Source organism: Sceloporus occidentalis, unplaced genomic scaffold (genome assembly GCF_023333645.1).
Source record: "Sceloporus occidentalis isolate IW3139 unplaced genomic scaffold, rSceOcc1.0.p SCAF_1, whole genome shotgun sequence".
In the NCBI taxonomy this organism is placed as follows: Eukaryota; Metazoa; Chordata; class Lepidosauria; order Squamata; family Phrynosomatidae; genus Sceloporus; species Sceloporus occidentalis.
In genome coordinates this window covers 269,799,509-269,819,530 of record NW_028316981.1, presented here as the reverse complement: position 1 = coordinate 269,819,530, position 20,022 = coordinate 269,799,509, and the positions used below count along the sequence as shown (strand labels likewise).

Here is a 20,022-nt window from a genome sequence, read left to right as displayed (position 1 = left end):
CTAATTTCTAATTTTGGAACAACAAATTGAACCACATATAACACTGCAGGTGAACAAACTGAACTTATAAAAATAATCTTTTAGCTCAGTGCCTAAAATGCAAATCTAAATTGAGTAATTAGATTCTAATTTATTCAGAAAAAAATGAATAATGACTTGTGACTCGCCACTCAAGGACACAAGCCATTCATTGTAGAACTCCCCGAAATTCAATCTTGTGCCCCCCTGGAATTGCAGGCACCCTAAACTGGGAACCCCTACTCTGTATGCTACCACATTTTAACTCTCAGCATCCCTTACCATTTGCCTAGGCTGTTAAGGGCTAATGGGAATCAGAGTCCAAGAACACTTGGAAGAGGAAGTGTTCCCTGGTCTTACCAAATAAATACTCAGCTTGCCTATGAATTCTTCTTATCCTTGCAGATCACAAGTGGCTCAGAATCCTTTCTTTTCTCCCCTCTTCACTTATGAAGCATAAACATAGAACTATTTGTTATAAAATAGCATGCCATTGACTAAGAAGCATAATGGAATATAGCAGACAGTGGATCAAAAGCAAAGTGTAAACCAGCTGGATCTCCACTTCATATTCTTCTATATCTCTCTTGAACTCCATTAAATCAATTAACAATTCTTGCTTCTATGAATTAGTGTTATAAAGATATATGTAACTTCAGAAACCCTTGAGTCAGTGTAAGATTGCCTGTTGTGAGCATCCCTTCAATTTTTCTTACAACAATTCATTCCTTTTCATTTGGCGGGGTTTATGGACAGACGTTCCCAGTGGAAAGCATCCATTATACTATGACATCTTCTTCTGTGCCAGTGATTGTTTGCATATTCAATTTGCGTCAATTTCCAAATCACACAACAGATCAAATGTGAAAGTTGTATGGTGGTTTACATAGTATTTTTGAGGCATTCAAGTGCTGGTCATTTGGGAAAAACATTCAAAGTGCACTACAATTACTGATTCCAACACTGTGTAAAGCAATTGTCAGTAAATCTCATTTCAGCCTCCTCTGATCTTAAGGCTACTTTATGGTAAAGGAACCCTCATAATTTCTTATCTTTATGAGCCTGCAGAGTCCTTTGTAGCACAAATACATGTATGATTGCTTTCTGATGTTTTAGCTCTCTTGCACATGTAGCTTCTCAAGACAATAAACTTATCAGTTAATAAGCCCTATTCCTTTGGAAATTTCTGAACTTCGTCTTTTTTCTTGTAAACCAAACAATGGTAGAAGAGGAAATATTATGTATGGAATACATAATATTTCCTCTTCTCCCATGTTTTCTGAATCTTAATTACTTAATTTTTTACTTTTCTTCTTGCTTCCTTAGTTTTTCTTTCCTCTTCTTTTTTTAGAAGCCCAACTGTTCAATATATCTAGAGCCTGCAAAATTGGGAAATGGAGTTTAGCAAAGTACAATGTGACCATTGGAATGCTTGGACACATTGGCTGGGGATTATCAGAACTATAACACAACACATCTGGAAGAAGGCTGACCTACATGTTATTTAACAGAGAAACAAGGAATGGTTTGCTTATCATTTTGTTCATACCTTTTCTTTTGTGACTGAAGAAAAGACACACAGGTGGTATCCAGACCGGCGCAAAGCACCGGCCTGGATACATGCTAGGGGTGCCTTGGGGTGTCCTTTACAGATGCCCCTCAACCCTAGCACATAACCGCAGCATTGTAATGGCGGCGCCCTGTCTACATGGGCGCCGCCATTATGACATCATGGCCATGCCACAGCCAAACGGCGCAGAGCAGACGTGACGTCCTGGCACCGCTGCAGGGTGCTCGTGGCGCCCTTTCAGCAGTGGCAGAAGGAGCTCTGTTTTGGAGCTCCTTCCACCATGCGTATTGCTGGTGCGGCCTTTAAACGGCCGCACCAGTGATACAGACAGAAAGGGGCCGAGTGGCCCCTTTCTCCCTTTCCCCGCCACTGTCGAGGTGTCCTTGGGGCATGAAACCCCAAGGACACCCCTTTCCAGGATGTGGGGAAGCGGTTTTTTGCCACTTCCTGAAGGCCAGGAAAAGCGGCGGATCGGGGCCTCCAGGGCTGCCGCTGTGGCAGCTGAGGCCCCAATCCATCGGGGAAAGGGGCTGGTGCAGGCCGCCCCAAAGGGGTGGTCTGTACCCCGCCACAGTTTCAAGTCTGCTCATAGCAAGGGAGGTATGTCAGCCATCTGCCATGGATAAAAGGAGGAGGGCACACTCATATCTTCAGAAAGCTGGGTGGACATGTGTGCCAACTCTGAAGCCCTGACCAACTGAATAGATTTATTCAGCACAGTAGAAGAAATCACTGTTATAGCAGAGCTGCACAGTATTTAACACCACAGCAATGCTTATTGACCCAGAGGAGGGGTGGCAAAAGATGAATATATATAATATATCCCAAAGCAAACTGAAACATATTTTTGCTAGAATCTTATCATTTTATCATCACTAACCTGAAAAGAGGTTACTGGTGTTTTTCTTTTGGTCCAGTCATAAAATATGCTTCCCAAATACATAAGGTGATAAGATTGCCTACTTTTCGTGGGTCTCCTGACTTTGCACAGGAAGATTAATTAGGAAAGAATTAGATTTGATACTTTAGTTCCAATATTACTAAGATGATATACTGTATATACTCACGTATAAGTCTAGAAATTTTAATCAAAAATGACCCTCCAAAAACCTGAGTCGATGTATCCATGGATCAATTTAAATACTGTACTTTAACTCTTACCAAAAAAGGAACCAGTCCGTAGTGAAAGGTAAGAGTGTAAGTTGTCCTGGAATCACTGACTCCACCTCTATTCTCTCATCCATCTTGCCTTTAGAATAAGCACAAACTTATGCCTGCTGAAATTTTGTAAGTTCTTTAGCATTGTTTTCCTTTGCTTTTCTGCTGGAAACTTTGCTTTGTTACATGCCTCAAAGTTATAAGACTTATCTATGGGTCATATCAAAATCCATAATTTTGGCCCCCAAACCTGCCCTCTACTTATACATGAGGTCAACTTATAGTTGTGTATATATGGTATGTGCTAGGCCCAGCCACTACCAGTAATACCACAACAAAAGGCAGAATTCCAGCATACTGTTTTGCTCACCATAAAAAAATTATCAATGCTTGGGAGTAACCAGGATAGATGAGAAGAAATCAAACTAGGGTCATAAACCTTTGTTTATTGCATTCTTGTATTTGTTTTTTTAAGTCTAAAGTTTTTTCCTTTCCTTGCTGGTTGAGATTTTGAGAAAAATTGTGGGTTTTTTTCAAAGAGTTTTTGAAGTTTTGGATTTTGTGCTGAAAAATTTATTGTGCCAAAAACAACAAGAACTGAACAACCAGTATTTTTGTGCAGAATATACTGTCTTGGTGCAAAAATTTTATTTCTGTACAATTCCTTAAAAATAATAATAAAATTTTATTTACATTTCACTCTTCTTCCTTCGGATTGAAGCGAGATTACAAGTAAAAACGTCATAAAACAGATATAATTCGAAATACATCAATCAAAAGAAGAGATAAAAAGGGAGGGGTTGTTATAGTATTGCTCACAAACATAGGATCGAGTCATCGTAGTAAGATATTATTGAATATCAAATTAGATGAGATCAGTTGGATAGGCCCGCCGGAAGAGATCCATCTTCAGCGCCTTTTTAAAGGCTTCCAAGGAAGTAATAAGACGGATCTCTTCCGGTAAGTTGTTCCAAAGTCTGGGGGCCATTGCAGGAAATGTTCTACAGGAGGTAGTTTTCAACCTGGTTTTAGGATGTTCTAATATTTTTGTTCCAGATGTTCTGAGAAAGACAAATGACAGTTTATGCAAAAATAGTCTCAAAATTTGAATGCTCTTCTCATCAGAGTAAATTTGTAAGTCAAGAACCTGCCCCCATTTTTCCAAGATGGATTTTTTTGCAAGTATTCTTTAAACTTCTCATTTAAACATTGTGTAATTTATTGATGGAAGTTGCTACCTGACACACAAAAAATGAGATGTTGACCAACAGCTCAGATGACCTTAAAATGAGATAAGACAAGTTCATGATCACCATATGGCTCTTTTATGTTCAGAGACGGTATGCCACTGAATACCAGACCATTATATGCAGGGAAGATCTGCTTTTGTTCTCAGAGGCATCTAATTGGCTACTGTGGAAAAGAGGATGCTAAGCTAAACTAGTCTTTGGTCTGATCGAAGAGAGCTCTTCATACATTCTTATCACAAGAAGCTGCAAGTGCTGAGGTTCTAATGTTTTCATAAACCTGCATAGCTTTTTGGGGTCTGTTTTGGACAGAGATGATTATGTGAGAACTTTACAGAACTTCACTGTGTTAGTAAGATTTTCATCAGGTGAAAAAAGAAAGGCTGGAGGTTTCACAAGACCATTATTGCCAAAGTGAATATAACAAAACAGTGGAGGCAGGACTCATGGGGTCCAAGAGCTATGACTTTCTGATTGGCAGGGACAGCAATGAAGAGCCGAGTAAAGTTACCTTTTTGGCCCAACACTCCCAAAATTGAATGGTTGTAGCTGGATGCGGGATTTGGGGAGCTGACCAAACAAATAATTTTTTAAGATAAAGTGATATGACATCAGCCACACTTCTCAGAGTTTGTTTTCCTCACTGAGTTTAACTGCAGTCCTCAGTGTAACTGGCTGAGGGTTATGTTTCTCCATAGTGCTGAGAAAAGAAGTGAAGAAGCATGCACACTTCGCAGAAATGTCCGTATAGCTGTCTGTTGTTTTAGGACTCTCTGGGCAGATGGCTATGGGGATTGCCACAATGAGCACCTGTACTTCCGAATTCATGACCACACTGCTGGATTATGCTACAGAGTAGTAACTCTCTGTTAAAGCTTGACCTGCTTAAATCACAGTGGCAACTTCAAAGCTCTCCTTCCAACATATGGATTTAGGCAAGTGAGAAGAGCGTGAGTGGAAAGAGAAATAAAAGTGTGCATGCATTTAATTAAAAAACTGCACACACATGTTAAGCATTTTAGAAAAAGTGTTTGAAAGGAATACTAGTCCAACTTGGAGTTCTTCTGATCTCCTGAGTAAAATGTTCACTTTCCCCAACATTTGTGAAAGCATGACTTCTACTACAAAGGCAATACCCATTTAGTCAAATCTTTTTCTACACATATGAAAGATCTGCTTCCTTAGGAAGGACTTTAAAAAGCTGGTAAAAAATTAAGTTGCAGCAGTGATTCTTAAGAGCAAATGCCTTCCATCTGGATGTCGCTTGCACACAGAACTGGCCACATCAGTGGTTGGGCCCATTTTGTTGGCAGAGGCTTAGTTTGTACAAACAACTGTCTGTGCAAACAACATAGGTGATCCTATGTCTTTGATCACTTTGGCATACACAGGCCTGAATCTTATTTGTAGTTCCAGCTAGAAGAGATCCAATGAATTAATTGGGAATGTCAATCAATGTGTATATAAATCTCACACAGTTAACTGGACTACTATTGAAGTAGGAGTCAAGCTGTAGTCAAATGCTTGGTTGTTGCAGATAAAACAGACACAAAGACACATCTAGATTGAAATTTATTTCTTTCATTGGAAGATGGCCCCTGTTACAATATCTCTGGTTCAGCCCATAGAGTCTTCACTGGATAAAGTTATTCTGAAACTGACACACTTTGTATGCAAAAAGACTGTAAGCTCTAAGGTACTGTTTTTGGTGCAATCTGTTTTGTCCTAAATCATCTTTTGGTTTGTTTTAACAAGGCATCTTAGGAAAACTGCATCAAAACAAAAATAGCACAACTACAACAAATGTATGATGTAGGTTAGTACAACTATGCAAGGAGAAAATCCTCCATCTTGCCCATGGGCAAAAGCAGATGGGGAAAAGGCAGTGGACTGGGAGGCAGTTGGGCAAACTGACACAATCTCCATGCAGCAGGCATGTCACTTGAATCTGGGGTAGTAATGTCTTTAAAAAGTATGACTTAAATAGTGTCAGCTTGGGTACTTACTGTGTTTATGCTGATTTTCAGATCATTTCAAAGAAGGGGTAGATTAATTGTCCCATTGCCTCTTATCTGTGGTAAACTAGCCCCATATTCAGCAAGCTTTAAAGGGCAATATATAGAAACAGTATGTTGCCCTGAGAACTTTGGATGCCTCCAAGTTGTTTCTGAGTTATGGCAGCCCTAAGGAGAACCTATTACATGGTTTTCTGGGACTGATTGTGTGTGACTCACCCAAAGTCATCTGTGAGAAACTGAACTCTGATCTCAAAATCTGTAGTCCAACACTCAAACCACTACATCACACTGGTTTTCACTTTGGATATTTGGTGGGATATAAATTTTTAATTAAAAATAATAAATAAGACAGTGGAACAAAAGAGCTGGAAATTTTACTTTTTCATCTATAATTCTGATAACTTGCATGGGTAGGGATCATAACAGCTGGGGGATTGTGGCAGTTGTAGGAAAAAGTAATGTCTTCCAAGTTTTGAGACATAGCTAGTGATAGTCAATATAGTTCTTTCCCTTCCTGCTTGGTCCGTACTGTCCGTTAAACAGTTTTTAACATGAAGAAGATAATGACCCATGTTTTTATGATGTAACTGCAATTAGCTATTACAAGGTGAAATTAAAGAAAGTTAAAACTAAACTCCTATTTTAAATTCATGGTACAAACATGATGCTGCTGAATATAACAAAGAATTCTATTGCACCGAAAAAAACTAACACATTTGTTGTGATATAAGTTCTAAGACACCAAAGCCTCATCTTCAAAATGCTTATGACATGAAACTTTTGTTAAGTCTTTTAGGTGCCAAAAGACTCATTGTTTTTATCTATATCACACAAGTACCCCCCTGCAATTTTTCACCAAGTACACATGAATAGTACTAATTGTACTTATATAACACTTGTAGTATTCATGAGAAGTTCCCCCTCCTTTATGTCTGTACAAACAAAATAGCTACATGCAGTTATTTCTCTTGAGTATCTGGCAAGGCATATGACTGTTAGAAATTCTGTCTTGGTTAAAACAAAATTTAGCGCTCGTTAAAGCATTAAGAGGAATGCCAATGGAGTCAAAGCAAATCTTCTGATAAAGCTGTAAAACCTTCAACACACAAACGTGACTGAATGCTACCATTAGGCTCTCATGCAGTCTGTTTTCCTGCAACTAGCAATTAGCTACATAACCCTTCAGTGTGGTAACTGAATTTCGAGTGGCATCTAATAATGGTGGTAGCAGAATTCACATTCTTTCATTTATAGTATGAAGACACATTTCAACTTTGTGCCATTTTCTTTTTCTTTTGGACCCACAGAAAGCTGTCTGTGAGCATGTTAACTCATCCACAACAAAGTTTACAGATGTCCTGAAATACATTTTGAGATAGCTACTGTGGTAAACCAATATTTTGAAAATCGACTGTACGGAACGTACATTTTTAAAAAAAAGTTCTTAAGTTTTTGCCTCTTGTTTGTCATACACATCTCATTAAGGAACTTCGCACATCTCAAGAGCAAAAATATATCATGGTGCAGTATTTCCTACATGCAATTTGGTTTTAATGGGAGCTGTCAAAACATGTCCTTCTCTGAATATGCTTTCTTGTAAGAAACCAGAACTGAAAGGGTTAGGGTGTGTTACTGCAGCGGTTATCAGCAGACAGCCATCTAACCTTTGGTACTTACAGGAATTTTATGGCTCTTGATCATATTATCAAACTCTTCATTAATTTTTTTGTATTTTTCTTCAGTGCGTGGGGTGAGGGTGTAAGAGGAGTCAGGATCGGGGCTTTCACAGCCTTTGTTTTCTTTCTTGTTCAATGCCTGCCAGGTTCAGAGAAATATCAGAGCGTAAAAAAAATGAAAGGGAACTCAGGGTACTTACACATAATCTTTGTCTGCTGATCATTAGATCAATATCTTCATTAATTTTCCTGTACTTGTCCTCAGACTCAGGGCTGTGACCTACTGAATCGTCTGCATCTGGGTCTGGACTGTCACAGCCATTAAGTCCTTTCTTTCTCAATGTCTGAAATACATAATTTGGAAAGTTCAAGACTTGACACAGTCTGCAAGAGAGATCCAGGGCCTTTACCATCGTTCAGGCTGCCTGGTGGTTGAAAGCTGTTACATATTACATAAGGGAAAGAAAGAGGAAAGAGATGCATTAGGTCAGCGAACTGCAGCTCTTGTTACCAGCAGCGAAGAGAGAGTCACTGTGACCTCTTCTGAATCTGAAGTCAGTCAATAAATGGAGAGAGAACACAACCTAATAAAATGTCTTTGCTACCATCTATGCCTTTCCCTGCAAGAAAAACACCAGCAAGTTAGAAATTTCACCATTCACATCTTTTTAAAACATAGGAAGGGCAATGCATTCAATCAGACAGAGAGCTGCCAGCAGCTCTTTGTGAATGCAATGACAATCGGTGGAACAACACTGTGCCTTCAAGGTAGAGCAGATTAAGCCTGTCAGGATTCTTGGAATATTCAACAGATGCCTCCCCCTGCCCCTAATACCTGCTACGTCTCATTAATAGGACTGAATTGAGGAATTTAAAGTTAGGAGATTTAGCACTACCCATCTTGCATTTTATAGTCATCTAACTAATTTCCCTCTCAGGCCAAAAGGTGAACACAAGGAGAAGCCTTAGAAAATCTTACTTATATCTATATGAACATTGCATTCAATTAAATATCTTCAATAATGACAAAAGAATGCCATATGACAAATGTACAGAATGATTCTTTCTACTCATGCACAAACATAAACCTAAAATTGACAGAGTAAATTATCTATCTCTTTATGGATCACACATAAATTTTGCCAAGAAGTGGAGCAGCACAAGATGATTTCTGCTTCACTTTTCTGCAACCATGCAGACATAATATATACCAAGGGTGAGAAACATTTGTAGGTTCAGTATCCTGCTCCTTCTGTAATGTAATAAAATTTATTCGGTCATTGACCAATATAAAAACAAAATCACACAAGCAACATATCAATATAACAATAACAAATTAAAATATAAACTGATGGTAGACTGTACGTGTAGAGTATCAAACAGTTCTTTCTACACGGTAATAAAATGACCATTTGACAGTTGAGGGTGCAGTTTACAAACAATATAACAAAATTTAGCCACCTTATGGGATATTGTAGGATCATTGTTGTCCAATAGGAGGCGTAAATAAAAGGAGTCAGTTTTGCCTGGGAATTTACTCAGTAGTGGGCTAATCAGTTTGATGTTCTTTTGGTGCCTGTTTATCAAACCATTTCCTGTATTGCTATGTACTGTATATACTTTATCCTACTTGAGAGTATGTATTTTCCCTGGAAAATGATTAACCATCCATTATGAAGCCAAGCCCTCCCTGCAGTCCATCAGCCTTGGTCCAGGCCTCGGAGGTAGAGAGGAACTGCTGGACCTCTTACCCTTTCCCTCCACCACTCCCTTCTCCTTCTGTGTCATGTCTTTTTAGATTGTAAGCCCGAGGGCAGGGAACCGTCTAAGTAAAAAGATTGCATGTACAGCGCTGTGTAAATTTACAGCGCTTCATAAATAAAGGTTAATAATAATAATAATGGTGATGAATGTCTCTATAGAATTGACAGTAAAGGAAAACATGCTCATTGGTTTCAACAGCGCCCGAGCCACATGGGCAAAGACGAAATTCAAAAGGTGTTTTTTTAAATCTACCTTCCAACATGGCTGTGGGCAACACATTGAAACGAGCCAGAGTTAGAGCCCTTCTAAACTTTGGGAGGGTAACATGGAACAGATATGGAGCTGGGGAGGGGACCAAAACTTGAGCACTGAACATGACATATTTTGAGAGGGAAGTGGAGTCCATGTATCTTTCTGCCTCTAGGATTTTTTGTTTAATAGTAGATTTAGCTCTATCGGCGTCTAGCTTTAAAATTTTATTTTTACTGAGACCAAGCTCATTTAATTTCTTAAAAAGGGAAATTTCCCAAGAGGATTTAAAAGAATCCAGGAAAATTAAATTTGTCAGACCTCCAGAAGTTTTATGCAATTTTTGCCAATAGGTGAGTTTTCTAATCCACAGACTAGATTCTATTTTAATAGTCCCAGCCTCCCTTCTAAGAACAGCGTTTGGAACACAATGGGCAACTGCTCCTTCTCTTCATCATGATGTTGGCCACCAGGCAGCTCTCCAGTGGTGTAAAAGCCACCAGAAATGGAGAAACTTGCATTTTTCCCCCAGAAAGCTTAAAAAAACCTTTTTACTGGAAATCACATCATATAAAAATCACAAATCTTCTTCTGTAGACCTGCACATCTCAGAGGGTTCCAGTAGCACAGATTCATTCTGAAACTGTGAAAAGGGTGAGGGATCTCACAACAGCACCAAAACTGGGTGGGGGAGCTGTCGGGGACACAAAAGTATTAAGGTGGTATATGTGTTTATATTATTGCCAAATAGATAAAATGAAATGGAGTGTGATGAGATACATATCTGACAAGAACTTGGAACTTGCTCATCTGATTATTTTCAAGGGACTCCCAGGTACAAAACCACATGTAGAGCAGCAGCTGGTATCTTGGGTTGATTAGGATTATGATGTCAACCTCTGCTTCATTTTCCTCAGGTTGAGCACCCATCCATCCTGAACTTCCTTCTCTTTTAGTATTTCTGACCACTGACTGGATCACCCCCAGTATTTCTCTAAGTTTACTAAAATCAGCTTTCCTGAAGTCTAGAATGCATGTCTAACTATGACTGGTTTCTCCTTTCCACTGTATAACAAACTCCGAGAGAACATGATCACTCCCACCTCAGAATCCCACCACTTGCAACCCATTAACCAGGTCATCCTTGTTGGTTAAGATCAGATCTAAAATAGCTGATCCCCTTGTTGCCTCTTCCACCTTTTGGACAATGAAACTGTTTTCCATGCAAGTGAGGAATTTGCTAGGCCTTGAGGATTTGGCTTAGTTTGACTTCCAGCAAATATCAGGATAGCTGAAGTCACCCATCACTACTACATCTCTTCTTTCTGAGTGTGTGGCCATCTGTTCTAGAAAGGCATTGTCCCATTCCTCAATTTGACTTGGGGGTCTGTAGTAGACACCTACAATAACATCCCTGTTGTTTCCCTCCCCTTTAATTTTTATCCAGATGCTCTCCACCTGGCTTCCAGGATTTAAGTCCTGGATCTCTTCACAGGTGTAAACATTCAGAGCAAAAATATTCCCATTTCTGGTATGAAAACAGTTAAAATCAGGCACACACATCAGCCAATCCAGACAGCCTGCCCTGTTCCCCAAATCCCTGTCACGGAAGAGGGAGGAATAAGGAACACTGTGGTAGCAGTTTGTGGTATTTGCACACCAAGCAAGAAGGAGATTGCCACTACAGAAACCCTCCTTTTTGTCCCTTACTTGGCAGCAAATGATATTGAAGTAGGTTGTCTGAGCATGTGCAAGTGTGTGTGTGTGTGTGAGGGGAGTAGAACTGAAAAGCAGACATAACGATTTCTTTTGTTTAGAAAGAGGAGGCCTTCTTAAATATAATATTTATTTAAAGTTACAGAAATTAGAAATAAACATAGAAACAGAAACAGGTAAGAGAAAGAAAAGAAAAAAATACTTCTGATCTTCCTTTTGGCAGTTTATAGATATGCCCCGCTCTCAAATAAATATTACATTCATGCCTCACTCTCAAATAAATAAAAGATAAAAAGAAAGAAGCCTTTCTAGGATAGTGGTGATGGGTTGTGTGTGCAGTGGGGGAATTTCTACTTTTCTCTGCTGAACTGGCACCTGAACTTTGCTGTTGGTTAGAATTATAGGGTCATGTCTGGCCTTTAAATATACAGTCAGCCCTCCGTTTTCATGTGGGATCTATTCTGGACCCCTCCCCCAGCAAAAATGGAGACTCGCACTTATTCAAGTCCATAGGCTTGAATGGGGCACACGCCGTGGGGACATGCCCCATTGAGGATGGCTGAGGTCACCCCTCTGTGTATAAACAAGTATGCAGATCTCAAATCCATGAGAAAGGAGGGGTGACTGAACAGTGTTAACATGGGCCACCAGAAGAGAACAAGAACATTAATGGCTTGGGTGACCACCTCCCCCAATACAAAAATGGCATTTCCATGATATTCAGACTTACATAAATGTGTGAAAAGCACATATGTGCAGATCTGAGGTTACTCTAACCAGTGAAAATCTTTCTGCTACTGTGAGGTAAACAGTATAACAAAGCAACTGGAGGGGAGATTAATCTTCCAATGATGCTGTTATTAATCATCCCCCTCTGTCAGCCCATGGCATAACTACTGGCAGGGAAGATCATGTTGACTGGGAGATGCTGGGAACTGTAATCCTACTTTTTCCTCTGAGCAATATCTATAGAGTTACTTTTGAAGTAAAAGAATAACAAGGGATTTAAAGGATGCTTCTATTTTTTCGTTCTGGAGTCTGGATAACCAACACAAGAGTAAGAAGTGTAATTGCGATACAACTCCTTTCTACTGACAGTGTGCTGAAGGAGAATGAATCCTCCAGTGGTGCTGAGAACTAAGAAGCCTGTTTCTGCCAGTCACTGCTACTTGCTGTGGATCTGAAATGTCTTTCTCTGTCATTGAAGGCCAGCCAGGTCTTACGCTCCTTGCTCCCATTAGGAAGATTTATGTCTCAAGTAACTCAAGGAGGCAGAAATCTGTGCAGCAAATTCCCAGTCCACCCATACTGAGAGTACAGAGGTTGCCACTGTATTTGGCAATGCAGAAAGTTCAATAAAGGTGTTAGATAGCATTTCTGAGTCTTAGCTCTTACTCAAAGTGCAGTCTAAAGACTGGTGCCTTTTTGATGAAATGTTATATTTTCCTCTTCTTCTTTTTAAAAAAGAGACCGTAAACATTTAGGATTTCCTTTTTACAGATGCACACAAGACAACCGAATGGACTCATAGTAGTCAGGTTTATGGCCAAATGTTGGTATCAATGCTTAATTATTCAAGCAAGAGCAAACACAGCACATACCAGAAGTTGATCATTTGATATCTGCTAAGCCAAAGATAGTTTCAGATTGCAAAGAAAGGTTGTGTCAGTGTTTCCATTCACCTATATTCCAACTAGTTTTAAGGGAGGGTCACTGTGAGGAAAGGATGGATGTTCAGGGGCTTCCTATATCCTCAAAGCAGACTGCTAAGAGCAAATCAATTGGCACAGGTTGAGTCTTCCTTATCTAAAATACTTGGGACCAGCAGTGTTTTGGATTTTTTATTTTTTCAGATTTTGGAATATTTGCATATAAATGTTTTGGAGATGAGACCCAAGTCTAAACATTAAATTCATTTATGTTTTGTTTATAACTTATAAACACAGCCTGAAGGTTAATTTTATACATATTATTTTAATAATTTTGTACATAAACCAAGTTTGTGTATACTAAACTATCAGAAAGGAAAGGTGTCACTATCTCACAGTCATGTATAAATCTAGAAATTTTAGTAAAATTTTTTACTCCCAAACCCCCAAGTCGACTTATCCACAAGTCAATGTAACTATTGTACTTTAACTCCTTGTTTTATTTTTTAAAGGAAGTTCCCCTGGAGAAAGGCAAGAGTGTAATTTGTCCTGGAAGTACTGATCTCCCTCCCCATTCTCTCATCCATCCAGCCTTTAGTGTGAGCACAAACACTTATACCTGCAGGAATTTTGTAAGTTCTTTGATATCATTTTTCTTTGCTTCATCCTTTAGATTCTTCGTTACATGATCCTATATTTTACTCTTGACTTATCCACAGATCATATCAAAATCCCCAATTTTTGCCCTCAAATCTGAGCTCGACTTATACATATGAGGTTGACTTACAATTGAGTATTTACAGTATTTTGGATTTTGGCATTCCTTGAGGTTTGATTGTCAACAAACTAGTAAAATACAATTGTAAATATACAAAAAGGGGACTTCTAATTGTTGGCAAACTCCCAGTGGATAAAAATGGAAGGGCATGTGGTCTTTCCAGAGTGAAAATTCATTTGCAGAAGTCCCCCTGAACTGTATGTGAGATACATCATTCCTCTGTTCATTGCAGGAGAGAAACGTGGGAGAAATTTCTGGTAGCTTATGCCCACGGACACACAAACATCCTGAGGCACTGGCAGGGTTTGAGTTTAGTCATTCAGGCATTTACCAAGAGCCGCTGTAGGCCGGCGGGAATGAACGAGTGCACATCAACTGATCTGAAAACATGCAAGTTGGCTCCCTGTTCCATGAGAGCTCAGCAGTTTACAATCTGACATAAGGCTACATCACTAGGCATCAGCAATTTTACTTATCCTAGACATCCACACCTGTCAGCGACTCTGCACCTGTTGTCTACTCTGGCAAAGACCAACTGACAGCAGCCAATCGTAGCTGTCTCTGCTGCAACATGGCCATAGATGGCTTTTCTCAACTGCGTCTCTACAGACCCTGGCTGCTAATCTATGTGGATTTCAGCAGTCTGCTTTTTGTACTTGTAATGTTGTCACAATTTTCAGCTCTTCACTGTGTTAAGTGTTTAAGAATATCACATTCATGTTATACAGGCTTCCTTCCTATAACAGTTCTCAAACAAAATTTAAATTTGTTTATATATGAGTCCAGATTTTCCCTCCCTGAAGAGCAATTAAAATGTGATTATTTTCATTTGGATGAAGATATCATCTTTCTTTTAAAAGATCTCATCAGACCAACATTCTATTAGGCAGGAAAAGTGGGCAGAGTGAGAGAATGGTAGTTATAATTAAAGATAATAGACATAACAAGTCAAAGATCTATTAATACCTGAAATTTTAGCTAAGATTTTGAGGCTGGATCCAAAATTGTTCTTCTGCATGAGGAAGGCATTTTTTATTCTCTGAAGTCTTATTTTCTAACTTGCTCCAGAATGCAGCATGAAAGAATAGATACATTCAAAGATGTTCTACTTTGCTACTTCTTGGATGTACAGAAGTACAATTCCTAGAATACAAATGTATTGGTCTAACTACTATTATTAGTATCAACTAATTTAGATCCAGTGAACAATGGGAACTATGTAAGAAAATAGTAATGTAATTCCTATTGATTCAAAGGCCCTATCTAGATGGGATTAAAAATTGGATTTAGACAAAAGTTGGAATCATGTAGCCCTCCAGATATTAATGGACAACAACTCTCAGTGTGCCTCACTGTTGGCCATTTTTATCTAGGGCTTCTAGGAGTTGCAGTCCACATTTGGAGGACCACATCTTGCTCTTCTCTGATTTAGACCACTGCATCACTGTGCAAATTGTTGAACAAGCTTTTGCACAAAAGTGTGTGCTAAATTGCTATTAAATATTCTTCAGTCCAAAGTTGTTTGGATACAACCTTTTATATTTTTCTGAACTAATACATTACTGAAAACAGTTTTAGTGAGTGAAATTTTAGACACCCCTCCTATTTTCATATTGGACATATTCATTTCTCATACATAAAAGTACAAAACCCATAGAAGAGTATTTGATTAATAAAACTATTTCAACAACACTGTTACCTAACATCTGATGGCAGCTCTGGTGACAATTCCAAGAACACATCTTAACCCCACTGTGTAACCCAAATTTTTTAAATAAAAAACCCCAAACAAATCATGGATGATTCAGGAGTGATGCACACCATGATCTCTCATCAGCACTTATTCAGCACTTGACAATATTCAGCTGAATGTGTGAACTGTCTTTGTCTGAACTGACACTGGGTGATGCGGATGTACTGTTTTCTGTGACTAATCTTCTGTGACTAATCTGTGATTTCTCATTTGCATATACAAGTTAACAGGTGATCAACAAACAAGTGTGAACAAGGCATTAGTCAGAGGAAGACTCATGTCTTGTCCTCTCACTTCTGCTGCTACACCAGATCATGGATGGTTTAGTATCACTCTCAGATTCTTTGAAGGAGAAAAGATCAAAAGAATATAAGACTAAGTGAAGAAAAGAACATGATATTTGTAGATCTAAATATATGAGATGAGGGTAGTCCATCTGCATTGAAATGGCTTAGGTCCTCAAGCAGCAACTTGCCTAATTTCTTCTGTTTTGCTGCCGTTAGATGCTGCTGCCGCTGCTGTTGCTACAGAATTACCATTAGTTTCAGTTATGACTTTGTGAACCACAAATTGTAACTGAGACATATAGATGCATTTTGCTGCCCAAAGGAACAAAAATGTCAGCTATGTCTTCAGGAGCTGAGTGCCTGGATGCTGGGGGAGGTGACAGAGACTGAATACCATATAGAAGATACCATTCTCTCCACTTCTTCTTTTGGTTTAGCCCACTGGCCCAGCTACCCATCTCCAAGGCAGTGCAGATGACTGTTGGTTGCCTTTTGGGAAGAGATAGAAATTCTGGCCCTCTTCCCTGGTCAGGGATGGGAGTAATATTTTCTCATACATTCCACTGCACTTGATATGCATTGGGATGATTGACTGGGTCACTGAAAATAGTTGGTCACTTGCAGGTAGTGTAACACAAAAAGAATTATAAGGCATAATTACCCTAGAAGGCATCTCATCAGGTTAAAAGGATGCCTCCAAGGGTCAATGGCCTGGGGGTGGAGATGGAGACTACCTTTGGTGCCAACCAAGTGTTTGTCCTTTCTCTAATTCTTGGGACTTGAGGGAAGAGGCTACCTGGGAAGGCTCTTTCGTTGGAAACCATTTATTATGGCTTGCAATGGGAGCTGAAGTCTTTCACTCTTTCACTAAAGAGGTGGCATGTAGGATCCAGCCAGATATTGTGCCAAGAGGTGGCATATAGGATCCAGCCAGATATTGTGCCAAGCCATTCTACAAATAACAGTTAAATATAGTGGCCCTAGTTCAGTGGTGGTGAACCTATGGCATGCGTGCCAGAGGTGGCACTCAGAGCCCTCTCTGTGGGCACATGCACCATAGTCCCAACACAGAGTTCAGTAGAATTTGTCACTAGAAATCCAGAGGGACGTGGCACTTTGCGATAAATAAATGGGTTTTGGCTTGCAGTTTGGGCACTCTGTCTCTAAAAGGTTCTCCATCACTGCCCTAGTTGAATCCATATATGTGTCTGGTCTCTTTATTTTCAAGTAGGTCAGGAAACATTTGGTTGGTGCTGCAGTGCTGCTGTACAATTACAATGTATTAATCATTCCATTTAGAATGACTACTTGTGGAAATTCCCCATTACCTTTAATAGTTGTGGGGCAGTTAGAAATTCAAGGGGCACAATCGAGCATATATTAGAGTTACAGTGATGGCAAAAACTTCTTCTGTAAATAGCAACCATAGGAAGCAGTTTTATACTAAGTGAGACAACTGTCTAGCCTATAATTGTCAACATTGACTTTCAATGTTGAAAGTTTCAAGCAGAATTTCAAGCAGTTTCAAGCAGAATTCTTTTCTAGCATTATTGGAAGATATCCGGAGATACCTAGAATTCTCAGTGGTCTCACATCCAAGGGTATTTTTGATCAGGCTGTTGACCTAAGTACACTAAAGGCACTAAATTCTATCTAACCTTGGAGGCTAAGCAGAGTCAACTCCAGTTAGTACTTGGATGGGAGACTACAAATGTGGAGGAGGCTGCATGCCAGGGGCACCCGTGAAGGCGGGGCTTCTGCCCTTGGAGGTGAGGCTTCTGGGGTGGGACTTTCCCCCCCATCCTTTCCCGGCCTCCAGCTGTCTCTAAGAGACAGCTAGAAGCCAGGGAAAATTAGGGGATGTGATGGGTGTGCACCATTGCTCCTGTTCCTTCTGCCCTTCCCCTGGCCTCCAGCTCTCAGAGACATCTGGGGGCAAGTAGGAGCCCGTGGTGGGGAGGAGCAATGGGCCCATGATCCCTGCTCCTCTCCGTGGGGCTTTACCAGGGACACCTCAGGACTAGCAAAGCCCTGCAGAGAGGGGGAGGAGTCGGCCTATGGCCCCTGCTACTCTCCATGGAAAGACACCTCAGGACTAGCAAAGCCCTGTAGAGAGGAAGAGGAGTCGGCCACTTGGCCCAGTTCTCTCCTTCCCGGCTTGCCTTACCTCAGCCCGAACGGACTCCATGGAGTCTGTTCGGGACGAAGAAAGCCAAGCCGGGAGGAAGAGGCCTCAGAACTCAGCCCAGTCCTCTCCTTCTCAGGCCTTTCCTTACCCCGAATGGACTCCCCAGAGCCCATTCGGGGTGAAGAAAGGCAAGCTGGGAGGAAGATGACTGGGCACGCGGCCTGTCCCTCTTCCCCACAGACCTTTTCCTGTCCCCAGCTCTCCCTCTGGAGATAGCTGGAAGCCGGAAAAGGTCTCTGGGGAGGAGCGACTGGCATGCGTCAGTCGCTCCTCCTCCTCCCTTGGGGAGGCCGGGAGAGGGCTGAGAGGAGGAGCCAGAGGCACGCCCCTCTGGCTCCTTTCCTCGAGTGCCATTTTCCAAGACAGCAGGAGGCCTGAAAATGGCAGGCAGGAGGAAGAACAGGCACATGTATGCTTCTCCTGTGTTCTCCCTCTTGCCCGTGCCTGGTGAAATGGCATCATGTGCCACTTCCAGCACATGTGCCATAGGTTCACCACAACAGATCTAGCTGATCTTGCATGTACAACTGAAATTTGGTTGACCAAAGTGGGGAGGTGTCAGCTTGACTTAGTTGTGCGCATCAGATTTCCAGGTGCAACTGCAGATTAGATGTAGTTGTGGCTGCTAATCATACAAGGGAGTTTTTGCTCCTAACAATTAAAACAAAGTAGACACTGTTTAATTTTGAGCTGAAGCCTCAGATAGGATTCAAAACTGTAGCATGGGTTTTTACCAGCAAAATGGATCATTAAAGCCAAATGATAAATAATAGAGGCAGAAGCAAAAAATAATATAACACTTATATTTAAAATATCAAACTTTGGCTTGGAATATTTTGTTAATTGAAAATGATGGCTGCAGGATGTTGAGGAAAGGTATATACTGGACATCAGGAACAACTACACTCAGAAACAGATATTGGAGAAAGTCTTCTGAACATGTTGAACATGCATAGCTCAATATTCAGCCTAAGGATTCACCAGGTTGAATACTGAAGCAGGGGTCAGCCTCCTGTTTCCATTTGAAGCTGGTGCCAATCTGCCTCCCCACATGGATGTTCTTAGTTACCCAATAAAAGAGGCATCTATTTGAGTTGTCCAAATAAGCAAATAACCAACACAGATCAGCGTATTACAGCTCTGTCTCTGGCCTCCAGCTTTTTATTGGACTAGAACTCCGATGATCCTATAAAATTTCTCTCTTTCATCTTTACTGTAATAAGAACTGCAATTCTTAAGCTTACAATTGACAACAACTATTTGTTATACAGTCAGCCCTTAGTATGTGCTGGGGTTTGGTTCTAGGATCCCCCATGGATAATAAAATCAGTGGATGTTTAAGTCCTATTAAATACAATGGCACAGTAAAATGGTGACCCTTATATAAAATGGTAAAATCAAGGTTTGCTGTTTGGAATTTATACATTTCCCCCAATATTTTCAAACCATGGATGCTTGAATCCATGGATAAAAAATCAGTGGCTACAGAGGGCTGACTGTATTTTATTATTATTTATTTATATAGCACTGTAAATTTTGTATGAATATACATCTGAACTCCCCTGCCCCCATGTTTCTGAGCTTATTTTGCTCTTTCAAACTGTGGCCACCTCTAGGGTGGAAACATCAGAATTATCCTTTGCCAGTAACTATTTTTAGGGAAGGAAATGATGTGTGTGATGCAGCCAGCAGAAATTCAACAACAGAATATAATTACTAGAGCCAGACTTTTTTGCCTACAATTGTTTGCTTTGGAACTAATACAGTCATTTTTGTGTAACAGGCTGTATGATTCTAAGTGACCAGTGTTTTGGTCCTGCATTTCAGTTAAATGGCTCCACTTCCAGAGGTGGCCCTAGGGTAGTGGCTGTACAGCATTGACTCAGCAGAGAGTATGCTACTATCTTATGCTGCATCTGCACTGCAGAAATAATGCAGTTTGACACCACTT

The 20,022-nt window shown here is 40.3% G+C and overlaps 1 protein-coding gene across 19 annotated transcripts in view; it reads right to left on the bottom strand.

The window, feature by feature from the left end:
- The window catches only part of MEF2C (myocyte enhancer factor 2C), a 222,369-nt gene that overhangs the window by 54,938 nt on the left and 147,409 nt on the right, over window positions 1-20,022 (bottom strand). For 15 of the 19 annotated variants that reach the window (XM_089493437.1, XM_089493446.1, XM_089493421.1 and 12 more), the window contains one exon: window positions 7,888-8,031. In XM_089493437.1, coding sequence (XP_089349563.1) covers window positions 7,888-8,031 — 144 coding nt within the window. Of the gene's footprint in view, window positions 1-7,688; window positions 7,827-7,887; window positions 8,032-20,022 lie in introns of all 19 variants that reach the window. The other 4 variants (XM_089493412.1, XM_089493368.1, XM_089493385.1 and 1 more) reach the window with 2 other exon arrangements.